The following is a 27,500-nucleotide window of genomic DNA, read 5'->3' as shown; positions in this document are numbered from 1 at the left end:
CTTATATTGCAAGTTGAATTCTAACAACCATGCACTAACTTTGCACTACTTATGATATTTAATAATTAGTCACTAATGGTTATCTGTATAATACATAATTAGGAGTAGTTTCATATATAGAGGGTAAAAAAAGCAGACACGTGGTGCTTTTTTCTTACACTTCTACATAATACATTAGCAGTAATCTTTTGGATTATAACTGTTGTGTGTCCTGACTCCCTTTACTATATATACATATACACATACATAACAAAAAAAATCCCCAATGCTACATCCAACATTTTTTTTTTTTTTAAATGTTTTAACAGGAAGAAATACATTGAGAGTCATCTCTCGTTTTCAAGTATGTCCTGGGCACAGAGTTATAACAATACATGGTTACAATAAATGAACAGAGGTTAAACAGTCAATTCACAGAAATTTTATGCAGCACTTATACAGCTTGAAAGATGGGACTGGTTAAAACTGTTCTCAAATGCACTGTTATGGTCTGAATTTGGCACTGCTACTTTTATAATAATAATAGCATGTTTTTGTATAGCGCTGCTAGTTATACGAAGTGCTTTACAGAGACATTTTGCAGGCACAGGTCCCTGCCCCGTGGAGCTGACAATCTGTTTTTTGGTGCCATGGCAAATTATGTTAGATATTATCTGTTATTTATCTCATAAGTAAGGGTCATTAGTCAATCCTTGGGCAGACGCATTTTAAGCGTGCAACCAAGTCACGGATAACCCTTTAGTCACCAATTTATCGTTATACAGTAACAGATAATTAGGTCTGATTTCATATATAACATAGTGCCATCAATGAAAGTAGTGCGTTACAAAAAAGACAATAGAATACAGGGATAAGTGCAACAAATGTAAAATCAGACAATAAGATATGGAATTCCTTCCACTTCTAGAGAGCTTACAATCTGTGTGTGTGAATTTTGTATACTCATCGTGTACTGTATATATGAATTTATAGGTGTATCTGTTTTACAGTACAATTGGGCAATTTTGTTATTGATCGGTACGTAAAATTTAAATGAATATTTCATCATTGTAGAAGTCATTAAGTACATTCTTTAAGTACTGAGGAAAAGGCTAACTAAATCATCTTTTTGACAGGAAAAAATCTGTATTTTAGAAAGTAAGGTATTTTGATATGACAAGTTCTGAAGATTAAGTCTTCAATGAGTCCTTAGAATGTTTTTTCTTTACTAAGCCTATTTTCATGAAGAAAGGTAAAACAATGTACTGTATGAGTTTTATCTCTACCACGACGATATTTGGATATTTCCGTATCCATAAGATCAAACAGATTCGGCCACTACTTTCATCAACAATTTCATATATTTTTTTCTTTATGTAAATCATTAAGCATTTTGCCCAAGGGTTAACATCCGCAGAGAGAGCAGTTTGATTTCTGTGTAAGGGTATGCTATGACTTGTCTTTTGCTCAGCATGAAAGGATAAATCCTTCACAAACATTTATAATCTGGTTTTGTTAAGTGGTAGAACAATTAGATTTTCCCCCTTAATCATTCATATGAGAGCGCATTTCTGTGTTTATAATGTGGAAATGTGAAATTCAGCATATTAGTCATTCTATAAGAAAGTGCAGTGTGTTAACACTTTACTATCTTGGCACCAGAGATGGGGATTTGACCACTCTTGCAATTTAACCTTTTGTCTTTCCTAGTCTGTTGAACAAACATCATACGAGTACTTTAAGGTTTAAAGCAACACGCTGCACTTACGATAAAAAAATAAAGGTCTCCTTTGTATTTACCATTGCAACGTTATTTTGTAGCAGTTTTTCGCAAACCCAGCATTTTTTAAAGCAACAACCTATGCGGGTTGCCATTTTTGTTTTTGCCATTTCCAACACGGTCTTTAGTTTTAAAATCTGATGCTCCATTCAGTAGATATAAGCGTTTGACATATGACATGTGCGGGAGGTTAAAATGGAGCTCTCCTCAGAGCCCAGAGTAGTCTAAAGGCCATCAAGGTAACCACAGAAGCTAGTTATTAGGAAAATCATTGTGTGTGTGTGTATTTCAGCACATGCTCAGGGGGCAAAGTGCTTACATTAAAAGAGTTAATCACATATAGGCTTCTGATTTGGCATTGCTGCTTTAAATTCTCTAGTTGAATTCCAGAGAAATCGTTTGCTATAAATGTGGCTCCCCGGGAAGTTTAAAATGGCTGCTTCCATTCACAATCTTTATCCCCGGCCAGAAACTACCAGAGCTGCCCTGGATCTCTAGCATCTGTGCCCATGTGAATGCTTTGGTAGCGATCATATGGCTGAGATTGCCCCTGGAGGGGTCTCGACATTTCACTTTTGATCGAGCACAATCATCCCCTTGAAAAGGAACCTGTTCATGATGACGCACTGCTGCGTGAGCAGGGCAGTGAAAAGGTTAAACAGCAGAGTTGCCGTGGTAACCACTGATGCTAGTGAAATGACCGGCGAAAACTCAGCCAAAAATGTACATTTGGAAAAAAGGATCAATACAAGAAAAAGATGAGTACAAAATGTGACTCGCATTACAGTATATGCTGACTTCACTTTAGTTTTTTTGGGGGGAGGAAGAAGAGTGAAGAAGAAAGGGATCTGGGATTGGGGAAAGTGAATTAGAGTGCTGTGTTGCAGCTTTAAACTAATATCACCCACAAATATATTGCATGCAGTGTTACAATGCAGTATAGTGGTAGAATTATATGTTTACAATGACAACGGTAAAAATGAAATAATTTTCAGCGTTAAGCAGTGTGTACCGTACCTTTAAATAATCTTGCCTTTTTACTGAGTCATGTACAGGCCAACCAAACTGTATTTCACTAGCCCAGCCCACTAATGCAGGCACTTTTCTTATTAGCTACTGGCCCTGTCAATCAAGTAGATGTTGCTCTCAAGTTACTATGTCACAGAAGAGCCCTCTACACTGGCAACTGTGATAGAAGCCAGAGAATATGTTTAGAAACGGATCTGGTGAATAATTCACTTAAATCCGTTAAAAAGGAAATGTCTCGTTTTTGGTATGGCAGGAAAGGAAGAAAACCCCAACCAGTTAACCACAAGTATACTCTGGTAAATGTGATTTGTAGCACAACGATTTCTTTCTGATTTGCATGCTTCTGATTGTATATACAGCTGGCAGGACTGACACACAGATTGGAAAAGTTTCATTTGTTTTTAATGTGAATCCTGTATATCAGATTAAAGCCTTTCTGTAGGCAATGTGAACAAAGGGATGTCTGTTGGAACTGTACAGTATGACTGCATTGTTTCTGCTAAATCAGCGTAAAATTCTCATTATGGCTCTCTACAGCCTTTTGTCTGCCAGTTTCATTACTGTTACAAAATCCTCACTGCTGCAGCTTATCTTATTTTCTGTACATTAGAATTATTACTCAGTATTTTATATTCTATTTGCATTTCTGTTTAACTATTTAATGCAATTGGATGAACACTAACATTTTGAATATCTAGTTAAACGATCTATGATCGATTTGTATTTAAAATATTAAGACGCAAAAGCTATGCCTATTTATGTTGTCTATTTAGTACAGACTACTAAACTGGTTTACAGTTGTCCAATTTTGTCATGTAGGTTTTGTGTATGTTTAGCATGAAAGAACCGTTGCCTGTGTCATATTTTATATGCATATATATGCGAGATGAAGTTATTAGGTTTGGAGGTGATTTAAAGGCCTGGATATACAGTAGATTCTGTTGGTGTGTTTGGGTGTTAACACACACTATTCCATAATCGTATTATATGTTTAAGTGGCAATATTGCTGTTGCTATGTACTTTTAAAAAAATCCTTCATGCATGTTTGTATTTATTAGCAAAGTCAGCAGGAACAAGTTAAATTGATATGTAAAGAGTTCACTATTTGTAAACGTAGGTTTTGTTAGATTTACCTGATGACATTTTTTTTTCTCTTTTAATTCAACAACAATTATAGTAAACCGGTAGGTGTTTGTTATGTACGCTATGTAGAATCCTAATACCTTACTGATGCCACAGATCAGTTTGGATTTTCATGTTTGTGTTTTTGTCTTCTGCTGGTAATTGTATTTAACCTAAGCTTTCATGTACAAGGAGGGAATGCAGAGCAGCCTAGACATTTTTTGCAATTGCTACTTAAAGATATTTGTGGCAACTAAAAAGCCACAATGTCAGGACTTCCAATATTTCCATGTTTATGACAAAAATGTAAATCTCTGTGTTTTCATCAGTATAAATGTTATTTCTTGTTAATGATAATAGAGAAACTTTGGCAAATCAGTGTGGGAAACATACTGTACTGTAGTAGATACACGTGTTTTTGTCTTTACTATATTATGCTTTAGGTTTCCTCATTTGATAACAAAATACCTTTTTGTTTTCCCTGGAAGGGACTGAAAAACAGGTACCTTCACTGGTAAGTATCTTGGGAACCTGAAAATAGTGCAGTATACAGTAGTTCCCGGGCACACCAAAAGTCCAATCCTGTTTAAAAAAAAAAAAAAAAAAAAAAAAAACCAGCTGGGAAGGTTACTGTATGTCTGAGCTACTGATCACTTTAAGGGGCAGTCCCACTTAGTGAGTAATATATATATACGCCTCTCTCTGCCTCTCTCTGTCTCTTTAAAAATCCAGAGTTCCTAGACTTTTCCGGTGCTACTAAAGCGTGAGGTCTACCTGAATATCTGTGGGTGTGGTCTAGACTAGATGGCTGTACGCACATTAGATGGCCCTTAACCTAAGCACCCCCTACCGTAACGTGATTCAAATAAAATAAAGTATGAATTATTATTTCTCACGATTTTAATGTTGTCGTTTCATGTTTATATTGTTCAAATAATAAATTAATATTGTAGTCCGCTATAGTGTAATAATTTTGTTTTAATATTGTAGTTTCCTGGTAGTCATCACGCTATAGTAGCACCAATTTTCCCCGGGCGCCTATGCTGTGTGCAGTGATTACTGACCTGTCTAATACCGCTGCAATTGGCAAAAGCGCTCCCCCACAACATCCAACTGGATCTGGCGCGCTGGGACAGGCAGCGGTGGTGATTGACAGGTAAAGTCACTACCGCACTGCTCAGTAAGGGGAATTGGGGGTGAGAGCAGAGGCTGTGTGAGGAGCTAGTTGGGATGAGGTTGATATAGTCGGAGCCCTCCTGTACTCTGCCCCCCTCCTACTTGTGTGTGAGAGAGCAAGGATATGCCTAACAAAATTCTGGCAGCTGAGTATTTTATATTTTGTGTGTGTGTGTGTATGTATATATGTATATAATATATTTAGACTTGCACTCAAAATTTTACATGTAGATCAGCAAGCATTCAAAAACAGAAAAAAAAGTGCTAAATGAAATAAGGGAAACTCACTCACGTGCTACTTACGAATGGCCTCGGTTTAATGTCTGTTCATCAATGGTACAGAACAAAATTTAATTTGGTTAAGTCTCCACATCTGGAGGAATACAATGTCTATACACAGAAAATCTCAAGCAACGTTTCAAGGCCCTTGTCCTCTTTCTCAAGCTTACCATTAGTAGCTGTAAGCCCCTATTTTTAGGTCTCTCCAGGCTGACACATGCTCACCCAGGATGATGCCATCTTGTGTGACTTTCTTCCAGTTTTACCAGACTGGTGGGAGAGGGGAAGCCAAATCCCAAATTATTAATTTTAACTGATACCGTATTCTAGAGTGTTAGCCACACAAACGCAATTCTGGACCCAAGATACTGATGGACCAATGGAAAATCACATATTGGTATATACAATACAGTAGGAACTGATACAAAGGATCACACAGTGCTGGGAAGGACCACATAGAAGAACAGGGAGGACAGGTCACTGGGCAATGGTGGACTATGGATGAAAAGTTGGTAGACCAGGGTCTTTCTATATTGCTCTAGAGTAAATTCAGGAGACCTGTAAGAGAAGGTAATGGTTAAGAGATGGTGGAGCCTCCGCCATTACATACGAGTACTGTGAGACATAGCACTAACCTTAAAGTATAGCAGCTCAGGTCATATTCCTCATTTAGCCCTCTTGGGACAGTACTCTCCATTTAAGGAGAGTCACTCTGTCACCCCCTCTTCTCGAATGGGAGATTGGGTCCATGAACCGTACTTGAGACTGATTTTATGTCCGACCTCATGAGAGTGCCTTGCTATTGGGAGGAGCAGATTAGTCCTTTTTTTTTAATTGAGGATTTGTGTTTGGAGAGTCTCTTTCTTATTTCTCTAGTCATCTCTCCAACATCTACTAGCCCACATGAGCACTTTAACAGGTAGATGAAAAAGGATAAAACAGGTAGTCTTTGAATTTCGTACCAGTGCGATGTTGGTACTGGACCTTTGCACCTTATGACTTATGAAATACTTGTAGGTGAGTGCAAGTTCTAAAATCTTTGTGTGTGTGTGTACAGTCCTATCTATCTATCATCTATCTATCTATTTTAACAACTTATCAATGTAATTAGCTTCCTTTGAAAAATGAAATCACCCTTCAATTAAGTTTTGACTTATTTTCTTCTTGTGAGTATGGGTCACTATTTTCTTTAAATTCATTTTTTTTTTTTACAGCCTTATTTTGGTAATTACTTATCTTTCTGTTTATCTTTGACTGTTGATAGCAGAATAATTTCGTTTCAATTAAAAAGCAAATGTTAAAAAATTAATTAATTAAAAAAAGCCTGGATCAACAATGTACTTGTATATTCAACAGTTCACAATTCATCTTGTCACAAAAGATTCATAAAAGATCATTAAAAAAAAAAGCGTATGACATTTATTTAAAAATACTTAGACATGTTTGATTTATTTTTAGAGGCGTCTAGTGCCTAATAATAAACCCAATAAACCTGCTACTGGTATTAGTGCACTTCGGTCCTAGAGCAGTGTTTCAAGTATTCTTACTGAGGCCTAACATAAGGCTTCAAGGTTTTGTTTTTAAGGATGACACTTAGGCCTGAACATGTACAGATGTAGCAAGACTTTCTCTCCTTGGTGTCCAGATTTTCCTTGCTCCGGTGCGGCTGCACTGCAGCTACAGCTCTCGTAAGAGGCCCAGGAGGATTAACTCTGCAGGGTTACATGCTTCTGAATGGTATCCCGCAGCGTTATTCCTTTTGGACTAGCTGCTGACGGGAGAATACCGGTAACAACCTTCCAGATTAACTGCGCAGCCAACTGCAGCCGTGTCCCCGTCTCTGCCTGGAGCCATGTCCCTGAAGCTCTGGTAAGATGCAGGGCTGTCATTCCTTCCCCCTGGATGGAAGTGTTACGTCGAGCCCCCTTAATGATCTAGATCAGGGGTGGGCAAACTGGATGGGAGCGCGGCTGTTACAGAGGCCCCACGCTTTCCCCAAAGGCATTTAAATTAAATGCCGGAGGAGCGGCAAAGGCCTCTGTAACGTACCTTGGCTCCGGCGGCTTCTGGCGACACGTAGCCATGGCAACGCAGCGTCAGATGACGCTGCTGGGCCACGTGACAGTGTTGCCATGGCGTTGTGATGTCAAAACGCCGGAGAAGGGGGGAGAGACGGCAGGGGGGAAAGTTTGCGCACCCCTGATCTAGATGACCAAATATGGTTGTATATCCTCCCCCCTCATGATGTAGAGCCCCATATAATGGCATCTACATCTAGGGGGTGGAAATGCAGCCCCGCATCTTACCTGTGCTGTGGGTACAGCCACACGGCTCCAGGCAGGGAGACCGGAACATGGCTGCGCAGCTCATCTGGAAGGTGAGTGTTGTTATTTCTCTCATTCAAGCAAACGATTAATGCTACGATGGTCCCATTCGAAAGCATGGACCCCCACAGCGTTAATCCAAACCTTGCTGTTCTTGTGGCTGCTTTCGGGATGTGGATTTCTACATTTATCTCCACGCCACAAGGACAGCAAGTCTTGATAGATTTGCATAATTTCATTTTGTTTTTATTTCAGTCCCTAGTATCCGTTCAGGTTTATAGAAGAAAAAAAGACTTATGAGCAAACATTCCTTCCCACTTTGTTTGCAGTAGCAATTTGTGGTAGTCTATTTTTGGATCCTTGCATCTCAATAGCATCTACTGTTGAATAATTCTATAAACCTTTGAGTTTTGATAGCGATACAGTACATATGATTGTAAATAAAAAAAATATATTGTTCTTTTATTTTAGGTGCGGTCCCAGCGAAAATCAGCTATGCGCTAAACCAGGGCTTTTATACTAGTTAAACAAATGGGCCAGATCAGAAAACATTTAGGAGTAAAAGGCTCACCAGCTTAATGCAATGTACTTCACAGATACATTGAAACCCTTGCGTTATAATATTTCAATGTTTTGCAAGCATTTTTAACATCTGTACCATAGATATCTACATTACCTTAACGTAAAAGTGAATTTGTCTGAAAATTGCACTTGGTTTCCTAAGCAACTAGTGTGAAATTAGAAGGAGAAATGTCAAAAGGGCACATGCCCATCTTTTGAGGGCCACCAGTTGAATGCATTAAATAACGGGCCAATTAATATTTTTTTTTTTTTTTTGCACAAATGTATAAACGGATTGAGAGACGGGCTACACCCTAAAACGATCACGTACCCTTAAAAAAATGGATATGTTTAACTTACAAAAAAAATATATACAGTATATTAAAATTATGTATATTTAAAAGGACAAAAATTGGCACAAGCAGTCACCATGTTGCCACCTTAATACCTGGAGCTTTCTACATTATAAATCAAAATCACCATACACCTCAATATAATTTCACCTATTTTTCAACTCAAAAGTGGACCTGAATGTCCTTGTCTATTATGATGCATGTATCTCTTATTTTTTTTTTTTTAATCCTGTCTCTCTTCAACTGACCCCTTATTTATTTATTTATAAAATATTTTACCAGGAAGTAATACATTGAGAGTTACCTCTCGTTTTCAAGTATGTCCTGGGACCCCTTAGCATCTTTACCATTCAAAGGGCACAACATTCTAACGTTTCTGGGTCAACCATGGCTGGACCAGAGTGGTCACTTGGCAACTGTCATACTGACATATAACACATTCACCACCTTAAATATACATGTCCACATGTATATCTACCTAATATAATTATGTAATAAATTGGCTGTAAAATATCGAACATATTTAAAATATGCACAGAGTTGCTTAGCACTGCTAAAGTTTATATAGTACATGTAAATATTTTATAACCCAATATTTTTTTTTTAATTTACCTTGTATTATACAAAAGTTTAAATATAATGAGCGTCAGAATATTTAAAAGTACATTAAGTCTTTTTGTCAGAAATTGATCAAAATATCAGAAGGGGCTGTGGAGGGTCTTGGCTGACAGTGAATCTCAGTGACATCCACGATAAAGATGATTGTATTTGTGGATTACGTTTCCATTCTGTGGCACGTTTGGTTTCTCTATTACACTATTACTGACTATTTTGGTCATTTAAGTGCTAGCTGTTTAGAATATTTGTTCTTGGCTTATATCCAGCAGTTTAATTTGTTCTATGAACTGGAACTCTTATCCAATTTTCTGATGTTAACTGCATCTGCCGTCTCTGCAGTTTGTGTACTGCAGTGTTGGACTCTCCCCAAAACCACCTTCTCCTCTATGATGGCTGCAGGTTTCAGACTACATCGATTCTCTAGGACAGTTGGCTTTGCACATGTTCCGTCTGACTATCATAGCTGCACTGTTGGTGATGACGCATACGTACAATTTGTAAAGTATTGTTTGGTGCTTTCTTGTACACGTGATTCTGAAAACTAATTTATAAACTGTGTGAATTGTATATATATTTTTTTTACATGGACTCTGGAATCTACTGCAATTGAAAGAAAGATGGTTTGATGGACATGGGTAATGAGCCAGATTCATAACAATGATCAGCATAATGATTTAAGTATAGCGCAGAGTCTTTGTTGGTGATGAATAGATGAGGGTTTTCTCAAAGCTTCTAATATCTGTCGTTATATATATATTGATGCAGAGATACCGGCAACCCCTTTAAAAAATGCTGTTTGTTGGGTAACAAAATAGAGAAATATTTTTTTTTTTATTTATCAAAATGTTTTGCCAGGAAAAATACACTGTTACCTCTCGTCTTCAAGTATGTCCTTGGTAAAAAATAATAAGTTGGCAACATTGTACGTTACCATTACAAACCTGTTTAAAGAAGTAAACATATCTATACTATAATTCTAAGTTGGATTCCGTCTGTTTGTTTTGTATGTCAGAAGCATCGATATCTCAGAAACGGCACCACTAAACTTTCACTTTACATTCTGCTCTGGATTTGTAGGTCAACGCAACTATTTTGAGCTTCCAATGTCACTCAACTCCCAAATGATGGACATTCTAAGTTACACTCGGCTGTACAGCAAAAATCTTAGAGTGGAGGGCGTGGCTACTAAGGGAGGGGCGTGGCTACTAAGGGAGTGGGCGTGAGTGGGATTCAGCCGAACCTGTTCTTAGGATTTCTGACGTTCGCCAAACCGCTTAACAGGCGGCAGGGGGAGATGGTATACGCCAGTGGCGGGAGATGGGATACGGTGGCGGCGGGAGATGGTATGCGGCAGCGGGCTTCAAGTATTAGCCGGTAGTAGAATCACTTGAGTGAGAGTCAGAGCAGGACTGCAGTGTAGGTGAGCCATCTAGCAGCCTGACCCAGAACTTTCTGTCTGCTGCTACTATAGAGCGCTCCTCACCTCCTGCTCTGACTCAAGAGATTCTACTACCGGCTAATTCTTTCAGCCGGGGGAGCCCTCCCCGTGCCTGTGTCCACCCAGGTAGGCATGGAGGGGGAGGGAGGACTGTGAAAGATGTGAGGGAGGACTGTGAAAGATGTGAGGGAGAACTGTGAAAGATGTGAGGGGGGCTGGGTGAGATGTGAGTGGGGCTGGGGGAGATGCGAGTGGGGCTGGGGGAGATGCGAGTGGGGCTGGGGGAGATGCGAGTGGGGCTGGGGGAGATGTGAGGGGGGCTGGGGGAGATGATATGCGAGGAGGTCTGGGGGAGATGATATGCAAGGGGGGCTGGGGGAGATGTGAGGGGATCTCTCTCTCTCTCGTCGGGATTGGAGTGTGTGTGTGTCTCCTGCACTACACATGCGCTGTACCTACCGGCTGACTGTGCTCCAGCAAGGTCTCGCAGAGGCAGATGAACTGTAGCTTGTAGCTTTCCCCTCCAGCAGCACACTCTGCCACTTCACACGGCCAGACAGGCTTCCTCCGTTCCTGTGCATACGCCGGGCAGCCTGCTCTGCACATGCGCTGAACCTACCACCTGACTCGGCTACACACTGTATCTGTGCATGCGCGGACCGCCAATCGACTGTGTTCATGAGCAGTAGCCTTCTTCCATTTAAAAGTTGCGTTCCCATGAAGGAGATTTGCAGCCATGTAATTTCGACATGTGGGAATGCTAGGTAAGAAATTTCACTTAAAAAAAGAAGAGGTCCCCAAAAACTCTTCACGAAGCTCACTCACATAAAGTGCTTATGAAATAGGCAAATTGTGAATAACCCCCTTCAAAATCTGCAGTGGCTGGTCCTCAGGATCCTTGTTTTGTCGGGTATAGACAGGCATAGGTACAAAAAGAAGAGCAAACAGGATCTAGTGTAATAAGTAGAAAAATGTATTCTCTTGACAGACAAGTATTAGTTACTCACAAATTGGAATAAAATTCATGGCTCAACGATATGCGGTATTGGAGAAGCAGGGATCTGTTAAGTGCTATGGAAGTCTTCCATCTCAGCTCGCAGGGGGTTGCGGCCAATTGTTCCGGTGTCTGACAACTTCTGGTGACTTCCTTTGCACGCATCTGCTTCCAAACTCCACTTGCGATGGGTCTCCGCCCTAAGCGGTTCACAGTTAAATACTGCTTCATTAGAGGTTGGCTCCATGGAGATGGTGGTTATCTTTTTATAGCCTTTATGTTAACTCTAAACTCACAGAAATGTCTATGCAATACATCTAATAAACCAATAATGGGCAATAATCACTATATAAAATAACACTGTAAAACCTAATTATTATTACTGTATTATTATTATTATTATTTTAAACATATTTGAACTGATTAGATGTATTGCATACACATTTTAGTGCTTTTAGGGTCAATATAAAGCTATAAAAAGACTACTGACATCTCCATGGGGTTAACCTCTGATGAAGTAGTAATGAACTGGGAAACACGTAGAGTGAAGACCCATCAAAGGTGAAAAATGGAAGCAGACACATGTACCAGAAGTCCAGAAAAGTGACGCTAGATGCCATGGCATATTACAATAGATCCTGTGTTCTCTTCTTTTGTATATATGCTTGTCGATACTGGACGACACACGAATCCTGAGGGCCAGACACTGATCTTTAAGGGGATTATTCCCAATTTGCCTATATTAAAGGCACTCCATGTGAGTGAGTTTTATTATATACTTTTTGGGCACCTAGGTCTTTTTTTAAAGACATACTAAACTTTATATAGGCTATATTTGTATAGTTTTTTTTCCCCTCCTTTCCCATATGGGGCTAATTTGGAGGAGTACAGATTATAGTTTTATTTTTGCTACGTCATTCTTATTGAATAGCCTATGACGATAACTGCCTAATTTTAATGCTACTAAAAGGTCTTCCTTTTTTAACGTGGAATTGTCTCTTGTTCTTTACTAAGTTTGAAATAGGGGTTCTCCAGAGCTGAACGGCATTTATTTCAGCTCCAGGGACACCCTGCTTCTTGAGATACATACCTCGTAAGGTGATGCCGGTAGCTGCCCCAGGTTGGGCACAGAAAATGTCTATTTAAAGGTCCCTCGTCCCCCGACTAATAACAGGCCGCAACGTCATCCCTTGGACATCCTATTGGCCCACGTGAGGTGGGACCTTTAATCAGAAGAGTGATGCCAGCATTACCTTATTAGATGCAAGTATCTCAGTTAGCAGGTGGTCTCTTGAGCTGGAATTAATGTGGTTTAGCTTCAGAGACACTCTTTAAACCTACGGGGGGGGGGGGTGATCTAAAACTACAGCTCAACCCATTATAGCGCGATCAGCTTATAACGCGGTCTAATTCTGTGGACCCCAAGGGCCGCGTTATAACGGGGTTCAGCTGTATTTATTTTAAAGGCAATGGTCCTTCAATCAATTTTGGACTGCTTTCCATTTGAATTTAATTATATACAATGTACAGTGAGAATTACACATGATTATTTTTTTATTTAACCTTTCTGAATGATTGGGATGTTTCTTACACCTTTAGGAATGATTATGATGTCTCACGCTGACAGTTGGTTGTTGTGGATACTCTGGTAGCTAACCGGTATCTCTGTTGGACCAGCCACTGCTGGAATGTTACATAATAAGATATTTATTTATCTGTTTGACATGGGACACATTTGGCTAAAACCATTAATCATACATGAATATTACATTTAAATGTGCATGTTAAAAGGTATTTTTCATGCAGTGCACCGATGAGATGCTAGCGATAACTTTGTTGCCTTTAATGGTTGTGTATTACCAAATGTTTACATATTGTTTTCAAGTGCAGTCAAATAATATTTGACTATTTTCTCTCCCTGTCCTTATCTAGTATGAATATTACTGGTTTATTTTTTTTAAACCCTGCTAATTTGTACCTCTAGAATAATATAAGTATTACTCCTATTTGGGGTGCAATGTGAAATTAATAAAATCAGGAAATTTAATTTCTAAGAAAATACTATTTATATGTGCATGTACATCCCAGGTTTGAGGGAATGTGTTAAAAACCAAATACTTAATTACTCTTCCTTTTATGTACATTCCTTTTTCCAGCAGTCTGGCCATGCTTTTTTGGCCACCATTGGTTTTCTTGTTCTTAAATGTTGACTGTTCAATCTTAGCTCATTTTAATATTCTTCTTTAAAATATACACAACAAAATCTTTTTTCCTTGCATATTTAGTGTCCTTATTTCTACTCCTTGTGTCTGTATAATGTGAGCCTAATTTGTAAGTTCCCGTAGCATAGGTATATCAATTTTGGTATGTTTTAGGGACACTTTTGAACAAACATTTTTTTATCCCGATTGTTCTAGCTTTCTCTGTTTTATTTATTTAAAAAAAAAAAAAAAAGCATTTTCATTGTGGTGCGACTATAACCTTTGAATTGGGTGACCACGTTTGCACTCTATACTTCCTTAACTATTTTATGACTACCAAGGTCTGTTTTTCACCTTGCGTTTTGAGTCAAGCTTGGAGATGTTCCCTTCAAAAGCATTCAACTTGTTTTTCTGCAGTGTATTTGTCATTATCATGAGTAGTAGGAGCACATTAACTTGGCCTTAATACCTGGTCTCCATGAGAAAATCATAAGTTGACATAATCAGCCATGTGTTTACCATTCTTCAAACATCCGTCGCAGTTTTTTTTTCTATGTGCTTGTGTTGTGTGTTTTGTTTTTTTCTCTCTAACTTTCCTTTTTTTTCCCCCAACTATCAGTGGAATTATTGTCTTCCTGTCTCCATATTCAGGTAGTATCAGTGGCTGAGTACCACCGCAGGATCGATGCTCTTAATACTGAAGAACTGCGCACTCTCTGCAGACGTCTCAAGGTGCCCTCTTCAGTAGTTACCCCATTTCCAGGAACTAAAAATCTATCTTGATTTGTAGTGTCCTTCAGTGAAACATGACACACTTTCTCAGGGTTTATTGTTGGCTACAGCACCATGACACTCCCATCCACCTCAAAAAAAGAAAAATAATCTAGTTTGTCTTTTTGCATGTAAACCTTAATGCTGACATCAGAGAAGCTTCAGGTATTTGGAAAGGGACTAAGTCAGGGGTTTTCAACTCAATTCCTCAAGACCCCCCCAACAGGTCAGGTTTTCAGGATATCCCTGCTCCAGCACACGTGGCTTAATCAGTGGATTTCTGCTTCAGTACAGCTGGCTCAATCTAGAACTGAGCCACTGATTGAGGCACTAGTGCTGAAGGAGGGATATCCTTCAAACCTGCCCTGTTAGGAGGTCTTGAGGACTGGAGTTGAGAACCTCTGGGCTAAGTGATGAAAATATGTAGTATCGAAGCCAAATTGGAATCTTCCTTTCTCTTGACCTAAAAATATTCTTATTTTCTGCAGTGATAAGAACATTTATGTGTTTGTGGTTTGCCTGTATCGAGTGTTTTTCCTTGATGTGTATTCATTCTTTGCCAAAGCGAATGCCGAATCTCCTGTTTTTAGGTTTTGTTGGTGGTGTTTTTTTTGCTGCATGTGCAGGTCAGATTCTTAATTGTGCATTCTCTTTGACAGTTTGTTTTGAATTGCTGTTTGCGACAAGTAAAGCCGGCTGGTGAAAGCAAATAAAGCCTATGACATTGTTGATTTTCTTCTATGATTATTTGAACGTATGCAATTTTATATCAGAAAATTAGCCACTTGTGTTTTCTATCGGTTGGTGTGATTCAATGCTTACAATAGAAAGTAGGTTGCTTTCACAGCTGTGCAAGATTGTCTGTCTCACATTGCTCCCTCTTTCCCTTCAAAGCTTAGGTTGAAGGCATTCAGATGACGTGTCAATGAGACTTGGCTTTTTTTTGCATTACTGTGTGTTCATTATGTAAATAACCTCCTATTTACTTAAGGAAATCACAGGCCGAAAAATGCCCTCATTATTAGCACATTTACAGATCATTTGGGCTTAATTACAACTTGAACATTAACGTTTCGTACAACTTCTGTGACCAATTTGTATGCAAGGTGTTTTTTTGTTGTTTTTTTTTTTTAAGAAAAATGTCCAAATGTACAATTTCTATGTTCAAACTAGTGAATATAAAGAAATGTGTTGTGACGATGTTAGTATGTTAAGTTGGTACAATAAACTCAACATATTTTTCTGCTAAATTGTAGCTGTTGAACCAAGTTTTGTTTTAGAAACCACTTACTTTTTTGTCACGTGGGCAATGGGTAATATTTTATAGGTATTTACAGCTAGACAATAGTTTCATAGATGATTTTATAACATTGCCGCAATTGAAAATAATTTGCCGTTAATGAAAATTGTAGTAAAATGTTGCTTTGTGTAATGAATGTGATTTTTTTTTTTTTTTTTTTTTAATTCCCTTCCCCATTTGACAGGTATATAGTGTATGAACAACTTTAAACAGGTCTTGTACTAGCATCTAGTCATTCTCAGGTGACATTGACACCTCTTCGACTTTAAACTCATAGGCTTATATATACATGTTGTAGCATACTTTTGTTTTAATGAAGATGTTTGGGAAGCTACACTTATTGAACACCAGGAAATGCTTCATAAATATAATCTTGTGACCTCTGCATGTGTAGTGAGATGTCTCTTCCCTTTTTTCCAAATGTCTCTATGCTATTTACAGTATTTGTACATTCACAGTATTTCAGAGTATATTGTTCCCCTGTAAATTAACACAGAGTAGATGACTACAATCTATAAAAGGAGAAGTTCCATGTAGCAGGTCTACATAGCGTCGGTGTAGAGGTAAAAGTCATTAACTACATTCTTTGAGAACGGAGGAAAAGGTGAAGATTCTGAAGATTAGGCGTCTTTAATGAGTCCTTATAATTGTTTTTCTTTACTAAGACTATTTTCATGAAAAAGGTAAAAATGCACTTAATGAGTTTTACCTCTAACGTGTGTGTGTGTGTGTGTGTGTGTGTGTGTGTGTGTGTGTGTGTGTGTGTGTGTATAAGTCTGCTACATCTGAAAAAGATACAATATGTTTGTTTTTATTGTCATTGTATCTTAAGCTGTTTTAGCTGGCTAATAATACCATCACTATTTTCTTCAAACAAACAAAGTGAATCTTGATTGAAATGAGAGGCATTAGATAAAGCCAAGCTTTTTCTTAATTGGCTATTAACGGATATTTCAAATAATATATGTTTGGTTCTGAGAGGTCAATGCTAGTTTTTTGTTACCCTATACTTTTCGAAATAATGAATACAGGCAGACCAAATGGGTACGGCCATTTAGATTGTCAGAATAATTACTCTGAAGTGCATTCTGTTGTGGTTTAAAATTAAACGAAGACCAATTACAAAGCAGTGGGATATGCTTATTCATTTTGTATTTTTATTCATTTTTAAAGATTACAACAAGAGAAGAGGTGAACCCAAAGCAGGCTACAAGTATTAGGACCGATCTGGAACCTGAATCCTTTCGACCAAATCTCAGTGACCCTAGTGAACTTTTGCAGGTTGACCAAATTGAAAAGGTAATTTACTATTTATTTATTCTTTACGTCAATGCTGAAGCTTTCGTGATTTCAACTATAGTATATCTTGCATTAATTTTGCTGTTTTACATTTCCAATTTTTTTTTAACTTTAATATACTTTGCCCTACTAATTATTCATTAAAGCACTGCTTGGCCATCTTAATAAAAGTATTGCCTCTTTATTTTTCAATTAAAAACATGTTGAAGCATTTGGGAATTACAACCACCTTCACTGGGTCGCATGACAAACTTCATAAAAAATTACTACTGTATATGGACAAATCCATTGTATAACAAGTTAGTGGAGAAATTAACAATCCATTTAATCTCCACCCTATTTTTTTTTAAAGTAATTGCAAAATGTATTAATTAACCATTTACATATAAATATTTTAAACTTCACCATATTTTAATCTCCCAAAATAACATATTAGTATAATCTCTGATAAAGGAGCAATTCCATGTTTTTTATTTTATTTATTTTTTTAAATATATGGAATTGAAGCAGGGGACCTCCGGAGCTGAACCCCATTCATTTCAGCTCTGAGGTGCCCCTGCTTAAAATTTGCAGGCTTAGGCTGCGTCCATAGAAGGACAAGCAGCGCTGAGCCGCACGGACGCTCCGCGCTGAGCCCCGGCATCCTCAATGAGGATGTCTTTAGAGGGGGCTCACGCGAGCGTCCGCAGGCGTGCTCAGGAGTTGTATTTTTCAGCCGACAGCCAAAGCTGTTTTTCAGCGCGCTGTCGGCTGAAAACATCCAATCAGCGCGAAGCAGCGTCAACGTCACGCGCCTTGACGTCGGTGTGTCGCGGGCGATTGGCCCAGCGACGTCACTGCCCCGCCTCCCGATCGCGGACGCTGGCTCGCCTGCATGGGCATGAAATCGCTCATGCTTGATCAGGTGAGCATAAGCGTCCGCGCGTCTCAGCGCTGCTCCACGTTCTATGGAAGCAGCCTTAGATTGCCTCTTGGATTGCTTAGGATTACCTAATAATTTCTTTGTAAGTATACATCAAATATGCTTGATGTATCTGAGTTGTGTGCCTTTCCCCATAATCACTCTGCATACAATGCTTCAACTTTTTGCTTCTTATCCATTTTAATGATTATGGAGAAATACAGGTTTGGGGATCTGAGACGTGAATGTGCTCATTAATGGAATTTTTATTTGCTGTACGGGGGAGGGTTTTTGTCACTTTTTTACTCGACATACCCAACTTTGTGTACCGGAATTATTAACATGGTAAGCATTTTTATTTATTTAAAAAAATGTTTTACCAGAAAGTAATGAGTTACCTCTCATTTTCAAGTATGTCCTGGGCACAGAGTTATAACAATACATGGTTACATTAAAAGAACAGAGGTTATACAGTCAATTCACAGACATTTCATGGTAAGCATTGATTTTGTACGATTTGATTTCCGGCAGACTTCTCCCTTTTGTCTGCGGAACATTAATTTGCACAAGCAAAGCCCTCCCTCCTACCCCCTGCCCCCTCTGCTACAGAGGCCACAATAAAAATAATAATCATTCTCAAGTTCAAAAGGAATCAAAACAGCATGTATGTGTTTAACAAATACTACCTAAACAGGTTTCATAATTGTTTATTTTGTTTTGTACTACTAACATGGATTGTGTCTTTCAAAAGCAGTTTTGAGACCATTCCTACTGTACGTATCAGTAGGGGGTGAAAAAATAGAAAGTATCTGACAATTTTGCATGAATTCTTTTATTTTTCTTCTTGTGACCGCTTTATGTAAACCTGTAACATATTTGGATCTTCAACAGCTTACAAAGCACCTCCCACCTCGAACAATTGGGTACCCATGGACACTTGTCTACAGTACTGCAAAACATGGAATGAGCTTGAAAACACTTTACAGAACAATGCTGGGATTAGACACTCCAGTACTCTTGGTGATTAAAGACAGTGATTCACAGGTACTTGTTTTGTTTTTTTATTTGATGTTTTTGTGATTTTTACTTTTTGAAGATTTTTTTTATCTTCACATTTGCTCTCAGTTAATGATGGTTTTGATTAAAAAAAAAAATCTTATGAACGGTTTCTTTGACATTCCATCTGCTCTCAAACTTTCAATGGATTTTATGTCTCTAACTTCTCCTCTTCACCTATGGAGAAATGCCAGACTGCATTATTCTATTGTTATTCTAATTCTGTCAGTTTCAGTACTGACTTCTTAAATTCAAATCGCAAATCTCTCAAACAGATTGCTGTACTGATGAAAACTGTGTCAATGTTTGCTGACCATTTTTGATCAGTTTTTCATGGATGTGTAATTAAATAGATATTAAAAATGTATGTATGCAGGAACAAAGTGCGCTCAAACTTGTGTATCGGGGCGGTTAGTGGCCCTTGTGAAGCTGATACTGTATGCACTTTTCTTTACAATAAATCAAACCCAAGGTAGTTCAAAACATGACAATAAACTGTGGTTTTGGTTCCCACGGGAGCCTTCATGAGGGCTTGATGAATTAATAGTTTGTAATGATTAGTATGTCACTGAGGAAATAGGACAGCTAATGTGTGATGGGGAGATGGGGTCCCCACTGCTAACAAAGTAATACAGCTCAACCCCATTATAGCACGATCCGCTACAACGCAGATCTGATTATAACGCGTTGTGAGCGGGGCACCCGTTTTTTAAAAGCTATTTTTTTTTTAAAGCTTTATTGCTAATGGATGGACACACACACACAATAATCCCCTGCACTTCACATCCCACACCCCCTGTCTGCACATCACCCCCCCCCCTGCACATCACATCCCCCCTTCCTGCACATCACCCCTCATGCACATCTGACCCCCATATACACACACCTTTCCCCCCTCACTCCCTGTACCTCCGCTGGGGGGGGGAGGAGAGAAGGGAGCTGGTTCCTGGCTGGGGACTCTCTCACACAGCTTACTCCGTGAGACCCTCCCCCCCGAGACTCACAGCTTCTCTGCACAGCACATAGAGCAGCTGCTGCAGATGCCGGGTAAGTGCTACATAGGGAAGGGGGTGCGATGCTGGGCTCAGGGAGAGTTCTTAGCTCTCCCCCTCCGGCAGACGCGGAACCCCTGATCGTGGCAACCATTTTTTTTTTTAGATTGCGATCCCGCTTATAACGCGGTCGTATCAGGTGGACCACGAGGACCGCATTATAATGGGGTTCAGCTGTAGTAAGCTTAACCCATGCTGCAAGTACAGATGTAGGCCAGTCAGAGTTACCGGCGCCATGGAATGTCCAAAGGAGAGTCAAGGTGATCTCACAGCTTTTTCATAAAGAGACTAGCCACATGTAGTTGCAACCATGTATTTCCCCAACTGTAGCAAATTATTGTGGGGAAAATAATTTATTTGCAAAGCAACAAATCTTAAAATGAATGAAAATACTGTTTGTTTCTTGAAGATACATATATGGTACAAATATTTTCTTACAGATTTTCGGGGCATTGGCGTCTGAACCATTTAAAGTGAGCGACTGCTTTTATGGTACTGGGGAAACATTCTTATTTACTTTCTGTCCTGATTTTGAGGTAAGAATTTTACATGTAATGAGTTATAATAGACTGTAATTGTATAAAGTATAATATGCTTGCCAACAGTAATGGCTAATATGTGTTTAATACCCCAGTTCATTTGTTTTTCCCTTTCAGTTAAAGCGTTCTCTTTTTTTATCCTTTATGAATTATTTTCTGAATTACGGGACGCCCCTCATTTTACTTCTATTTTAATTATTGCTTGTTCAGGATAGCATTCTTCTGTGTTAGTAACATAACTTTCGTTGATTTTATATAACACTAGCGAGATTATCATCTTGCCCTGATTTTATATTTACCACTCAAATATATATTCACATTGGGCAGTGGAAAGAGGATCAATAGGAATTAAAGCAGGGGCTGGCTAACACTGACTTACGTCAAAGTGAGGTTTAGATGGCAGATTTAGATCTGTGTGTTTATTAGATGGCAGCCACCCAGAAATAACATAGCAGTCGCGCAGCATTCATGCAGCCAGCCAAAACACCACACAGAAAGGTCAACAATGCAATGCTTTATTAAAAAGCCTGCAACAAGCTAGGTGTCCAGAAAGCAGGCAAACAAATTGACGCGTTAAAGGCTGAATCCCTACTGCTATAAAAACCTGACGTATTTATACTAAAAAAAATTAAGTGATGTTGTCAGAAATACATACATGTATAAAAGTTCTAAAAAATAAAAAAAACAACTTCAAATGACAACTTGAAAATGCGAGTAAATATAAGGACACAAGAAAAGAGCCAATTATTTAATGACTCCATAGAAATACACAATATTTACGACCAAGCAAAATAATGGATCAGATAGCATTAAAAGGAATGAGACCTCCCATTCCTTGTTTCATCCTGTGTGAAAATCAAATTTGTAAAAATCCAATATTACCGATCTCTTGCATCATTTATTGAATGTCTCCACCTCTCACCTCCCCCTTACAGCCAGGCTAATTTTCTCTCTGCCATGGTAAGAAAAAGATGACATCTGTGCAGTTGACAAAGTTTTGTTACCAAACACATCATATTCTTCTTTTCAATATGGTAAATACATTATGCGCTTGGATACATTCCTTCAAAGTTCTAGCCATCCCATCCCACTGCACCATTATTTATTCACCTCTCTCCCAACAACTTCTTTACCCTCCAATAAAAAAAACACCCACACAAATCCTCTATTCACACCCTCTATCTACTCCTTCCTGCTGCTGGGGATCTCCCCTAAGCCTGAACCCATACATCTCACACACACCGGATCTCACCCACACCGGATCTCACCCACACTTCCCTGCCATCTCTTCCCCTGTAAATGGTGTTATCCTTTTGATTTAATACTGACTAACCTTAAAACTCGACCCACAAATCAAGCATCCCAATAGCCTGCACTCATGGCTATTATCCCACACCCACTGTCACTCCTACCACCCATTGTGACCAAGCACTGCCATCTACAGCACTCATTCCCTCACCTGCTGTCTCTGTAAGTCTCCCATCATACCACTTAGATTGTATTTTATTATAATTACCCGTACTGTATTCTTTGTGAAGCGCTGAGCACACTTTTGGCGCTATATAAATACACCTACAATACAATATAGTTGAAAAACTAGATATGAGATATAAAATTAAAGAGTACAAGGATCTTGAAATAGGTAACTCAATATCTAGTTTAGAGATTTGCATATACAGGCATACCCCGCCCGTATTAACGTACGTAATGGGACCGGAGCATGTATGTAAAGCGAAAATGTACTTAAAGTGCAGCACTACCTTTATCCCACTTATCGATGCATGTTCTGTACTGCAATCGTCATATACGTGCATAACTGATGTAAATAACACATGTGTAATAGGCTCTATAGTCTCCCCGCTTGGGTACAGGTAGGGATCTGATATTCCTGTTCAGGAAGTGCTGACAGGCACAAGCGTGAGCTGCCGTTTGCCTATTGAGCGAGATGTACTTACTCGCGAGTGTACTTAAAGTGAGTGTCCTTAAACCGGGGTATGCCTGTATTGTTAATGTTATTTATCATAGAGTAGAATAAAAAATAATATATTCAGAGGTAAGATAGTTTAAATATTAATATAGAACATGACTTTTGTCACTGATAATCTCTTGGGTTAGAGTGACTGGATGAACCTTTAATGTTAAACGTTATCCACCCATAGGGAGACCATGTCACTGTCACGATGGACGGAACTTATCAACACATTTATATTCTGGGGATCTCGATTGAGCACACAAGTTAAGCAAAATAAACTGACATTTATTCCCTTAATAGACAAACACACGACAACCTTAGAATACACTTAATAATTACACTTACTGGGATAGGGACCAGGATACATTGTCTAATGAACGAAAAGCACAGAAATAATGTCCCTTTAAATTGCAGTCCGTTTGCAAAGGGGCGCAAGATGCCAGGCCCATAAGTCTGTGGAAAATGAAATGTTCGTTCTGGTTCTTTGGGTTTCATTCTGGACTCCCCAGGGCTAATGAAATCCCGAAGCAGGGCTAGTTTCCTTGTTGCGATGTTTTTAACCCTTTGCGTTCTGGAATCGCAGCCACTATACTTAGATCTTATCCTCTTGAAGAAATCCGGTAACAACCACACAGGAATGAGGGTCACAGGCCTCTTTAAGGACAGGGGCCCTTGGAGTTTTTCATTAGCCTCATGCCATTGGCAAGGAATTATCTTCCTCCTATCAGAGCCTGTCCTGTAACGTGGGAAAATCCTAGGGCCAGCCCGGGTAGCTCTGAGCATGCTCAGTGAGCAGCTTTGTAGCACTGCTGAGTAAAAAGGGGCCTCTCGTTTCTGGGGACGCAATGTCTGGAGTTTGGTCCCAAGGTATGAAAAATCCAGTTTGAGCAACAGGATCTGCTACTCAGAAACATCCTGATTAAGTCACACTCTAAGACTCTGGGGTCTTTCATCCCCCCACACGTCCCCAGACCCATAGGCACTGTCTCACCAGGGGGCTTTTGAAGCTGGAGAGGGAAATACCCTCCAGCTCATGTATGCATAACATTTGTTCCTTAATGCATTACAAAGGCAGGCAGAAAAAATAACATCCTGCTGTACATAAACTGCAACAGAAAGGCACTTTATCAAAAATATATGTTTCACTTATGACAAAGTTATATTTTTAATGTGTGTGTGCTTGTGGGGTTACACTGAGGCTGCACACCAAAAATCAGGGTGCTGGCTCACTCCGTTCCTGCTTTAGCAGTCTTACTAGAACGGCTCCTGTTATTCAGCACTGCAGGTAGAGACTAGCCTGTAAAAAGGGGACAACAATGCATAGAAGGGAAAATGGTACATGGGAACAGCATATAAAATTAACCCCTTCACCCCCAATACGATTGAGGATTAACCAGCCGAGCATACTGCCTTTATTAATGCGCTGATTAATCCTATTATCATCACAGTAACTAAGTGCAATTGGACAATTATTGTCCGCATAAACAACGACAGGGCCAGAACTGGCATAAACTGAAAAGACAAGCACCAGTGTATATATAAAGCTAAGGATCAGCAAACAGAATTTAGACAAGAATGCTAGTATCTATGCATTCATTAAGTCCCAATAGTGAGAGAGTTCCCAAAGAATAGATCCAGAAGGATTCTCTGACACAAAGTGCCTTGAACCTGTCACCACCTAGTTTTGGAGGCGGAGACACATTCAATACCCATAACCTTCAGCCCAGTAGGATCCCTAGAATGTACCGTAGAGAAATGGCATGGAACACTATGCGTGAGGACACCTTTTGAGAATAGCACGTCTGTGCTCAAGGAACCTCACGCAGAGTGATCGTTTGATGTGTCCTACATATTAAAGGTTGCACGAACATGAGTACATATACAATATTAGTTGTCAAGCACTTTATTGAACTTGTATACAGCTTTATTAGAAGAGGAAGCAAATTAATTGTTAGCAAAAATGTGTTTGCACATAAGGCATCTAGACCTGCTACATTTATGATTGCCAAAGTTGGCAGATGTATCATTACATCCAGTCACAGATGTGCCAGGTTCCCTGAGTCTACTGGGGGCAAGTTGATTTTTTATATTTATTGCCCTTCGATAGATTACATGTGCTGTCTTAGTTAGATGCTCTTTTAAATGTGGGTCACATAATAACACATTCCAGTTGATTAAGAATGTGAGAGGTATTATTTGAATAGCTGCTAAACTTGGTAATTAATTTTATACCATTCGCAGAAGAAATCTTAGAATTTTTTTTACACTTATAGATTTCATTTTGGATTTGGCTAGAAGATTAGTCCTTTCAATTGCCCTTACTTTAGAAAAGGACTCTTGTACTAGTTGTTTATCATAACCAATTTTGCTCTTAAAGGGTATCAGGCGACACAACTGTGTTTCAAACGTATAGTCAGACGAACAGTTGCTTCTGAGCCTGTTGAACTGGCTCGGGATATTCTGAATCCATTTGGGATGATGGCTACTGTTGGCATGTAAATAAGTGTTCGCTGCTACATCTTTGAATGGTCTGAATATTGAAATCTGTGTCGACTGAAAGTTCTAGATGTAGAAAGACTACTAGTGAAGCTGTGGCTAAATCCTTGTCATTGAAACTGGACAGAGTCTGCTCGAGACCACCTCCATCTCAGATGATCAATATATCATCTATGAAGGGCCATAGAATACCAGCCCCCTCCCCCCCTCCAGCCGTGCATTGGTCCAGATGTATTTGGATTCCAAAATCCCATAAAGAGATTTGAATAGCTGGGGGTGAACCTGGCACCCATGGCTGTGGCACAGGTCTGGAGATGAAAGTCCTCACTGAACATAAAGTAGTTGTGATTTAGAATGTAGCCGATAAGGGAGAGAAGGAACGTGCATTGGCTTTGCATACGTTTTCCATCACCTCTCAAAAAGTGCTCAATCGCCCAGAGACATCTATCGTGGCTGATACAGGTGTAAAGCGACCGTACGTCGTATGTGGCCCATCTATAGGTGGATTTCCATCTGATTGGTGAGTCGATGACGTGGAGCATGTCCCTTAGGTCTGACTGAAGTTGGACCACATAAGGTTGTAAAAAGTTGTCAACATACCTGGACACGCTCAACGTCCTCTACACTATCCCAGAAATGATGGGCCTACCAGGCGGGTTCTCACGGCTTTTGTGCACCTTAGGGAGGTGATCGAAAATCGGGATGCGTGTGTTCTGTACATATAGATATCTAAATTCATCTCTAGTTAAAAGTTTTTCTTCCAAAACTTGCTTAAAAATAGAGCATAGCTCTGATTGAAAGACCAAAGTGGGATCACTTGTAAGTTTAATGTATGAATTTGATCTGATGGTAATCTATTTGCCTCAATAATCCTCCTGATTTTGGAGCACAATGCTACCCCCCTTATCAGCCTGTCTGATAACAACACTATCCAACTGTCTCAGTTCATCTAGTGCCCCAGATTCACCCACCGTGAGATTATTTTTAATATATGGCAAATCGATAGTTTTTTTCTAAATCACGCAACACTAGTGTGTAAAACGTTTCGATGGAACTCCCTTTGGATTGGTACGGGGAGAACAACGACTTCGGTTTAAATGAAGTGTGAACTACATCCAAGGGAGAGGTTTCGTCTAACAATTCTCGCCAATTCTCAACTGTTATATGGTCCTCTGAAAATAGAGATATTGAATCTATACTTTGGGTCGATAAACCCAACAGTTCTTTGAGCAACCCAATACAGCTAAGCTCCCTGTCATTAAGCTCTGGTATTTGTTCTTGTCCTTTTAGTGGACTGTATAGAGAAAAAGCATTTAAGGGTTAGCTTGCGCACAAAACTATTGAGATCTAAAAATAGATTGAATGCCCTAGGTCATTAGCAAAATGCAAACCTTTGTTAAGGAGTAATATCTGTTGTGCTGTAAGGATGTGAGATGAGAGATTGTATATACCACTCGGCTCTGGAACCTCTATTGGTGTGTGTGTGTGTGTGTGTGTGTGTGTGTGTGTGTGTGTGTGTGTGTGTGTGTGTGTGTGTGTGTGTGTGTGTGTGTGTGTGTGTGTGTGTGTGTGTGTGTGTGTGTGTGTTTAACATTGATGCAATATTTTAAAGCCGCAATCCTGCCTGCTTTTTTTTAAAATGTGTTTTGGTTTTTAACCATTGTTTTTTGACATGGAAGTGGTCAAAACTGATTGCCTAAATTGCTTAAATGCATTGTTTTTTTTTCTCTAGGTCTTTAAATGGACAGGAGATAACATGTTTTTCATCAAAGGAGATATGGACTCATTAGCTTTTGGTGGGGGAGGGTAAGTCACCTTTCACCATAATGTTTTCCGAACAATAAATTTGTTTTCCTTCTAGAACATGTAAGCACTTCCAACCTGGTTTTGTACATAGGGGTGTTTTTTTTTTTTTTTTTTTTTTTTTTTTTTTAAGCGGTTGCTCCAAATTACAGGCACAAATATGTAAGCAACTTCTCTATGTAATAAACTTCCACAGGAGTTAGTCAGCCTTAAAGTAAAAATGTTTTGTATTCGTGTCCTGGAGAAAAAAAATATATTTTCTTTTCATCAGCCCCTGTAAAATTCATACTTTCAAGACTGGCATTTGGTTAACATGGTGTCCTTTTAAAAGTTTAAAAAGATGTATTTTTCTTAAATACGGTGTACAATATGCCAGTCACATAGTGACCTATTTAAACATGCCTCGGCCATTAACCCCATTGAGTTCCCCAAGACGTAGTTGCTACATTCCCCCCG

At 39.2% G+C, this 27,500-nt stretch overlaps 1 protein-coding gene across 7 annotated transcripts in view; it reads left to right on the top strand.

Annotated features, from left to right (window-relative positions):
• The window catches only part of OXR1 (oxidation resistance 1), a 629,370-nt gene that overhangs the window by 594,075 nt on the left and 7,795 nt on the right, over nucleotides 1-27,500 (top strand). For 3 of the 7 annotated variants that reach the window (XM_075582481.1, XM_075582486.1, XM_075582483.1), the window contains 5 exons: nucleotides 14,507-14,587; nucleotides 17,100-17,225; nucleotides 19,018-19,170; nucleotides 20,675-20,770; nucleotides 26,974-27,047. In XM_075582481.1, coding sequence (XP_075438596.1) covers nucleotides 14,507-14,587; nucleotides 17,100-17,225; nucleotides 19,018-19,170; nucleotides 20,675-20,770; nucleotides 26,974-27,047 — 530 coding nt within the window. Of the gene's footprint in view, nucleotides 1-2,639; nucleotides 3,085-14,506; nucleotides 14,588-17,099; nucleotides 17,226-19,017; nucleotides 19,171-20,674; nucleotides 20,771-26,973; nucleotides 27,048-27,500 lie in introns of those variants that run through there. The other 4 variants (XM_075582482.1, XM_075582487.1, XM_075582484.1 and 1 more) reach the window with 3 other exon arrangements.

The sequence above is a fragment of the Ascaphus truei genome, chromosome 2, assembly GCF_040206685.1.
Source record: "Ascaphus truei isolate aAscTru1 chromosome 2, aAscTru1.hap1, whole genome shotgun sequence".
NCBI lineage: Eukaryota > Metazoa > Chordata > Amphibia > Anura > Ascaphidae > Ascaphus > Ascaphus truei.
The sequence above is the reverse complement of the archived record's forward strand: the minus strand, read 5'-3'. Positions and strand labels throughout refer to the sequence as shown.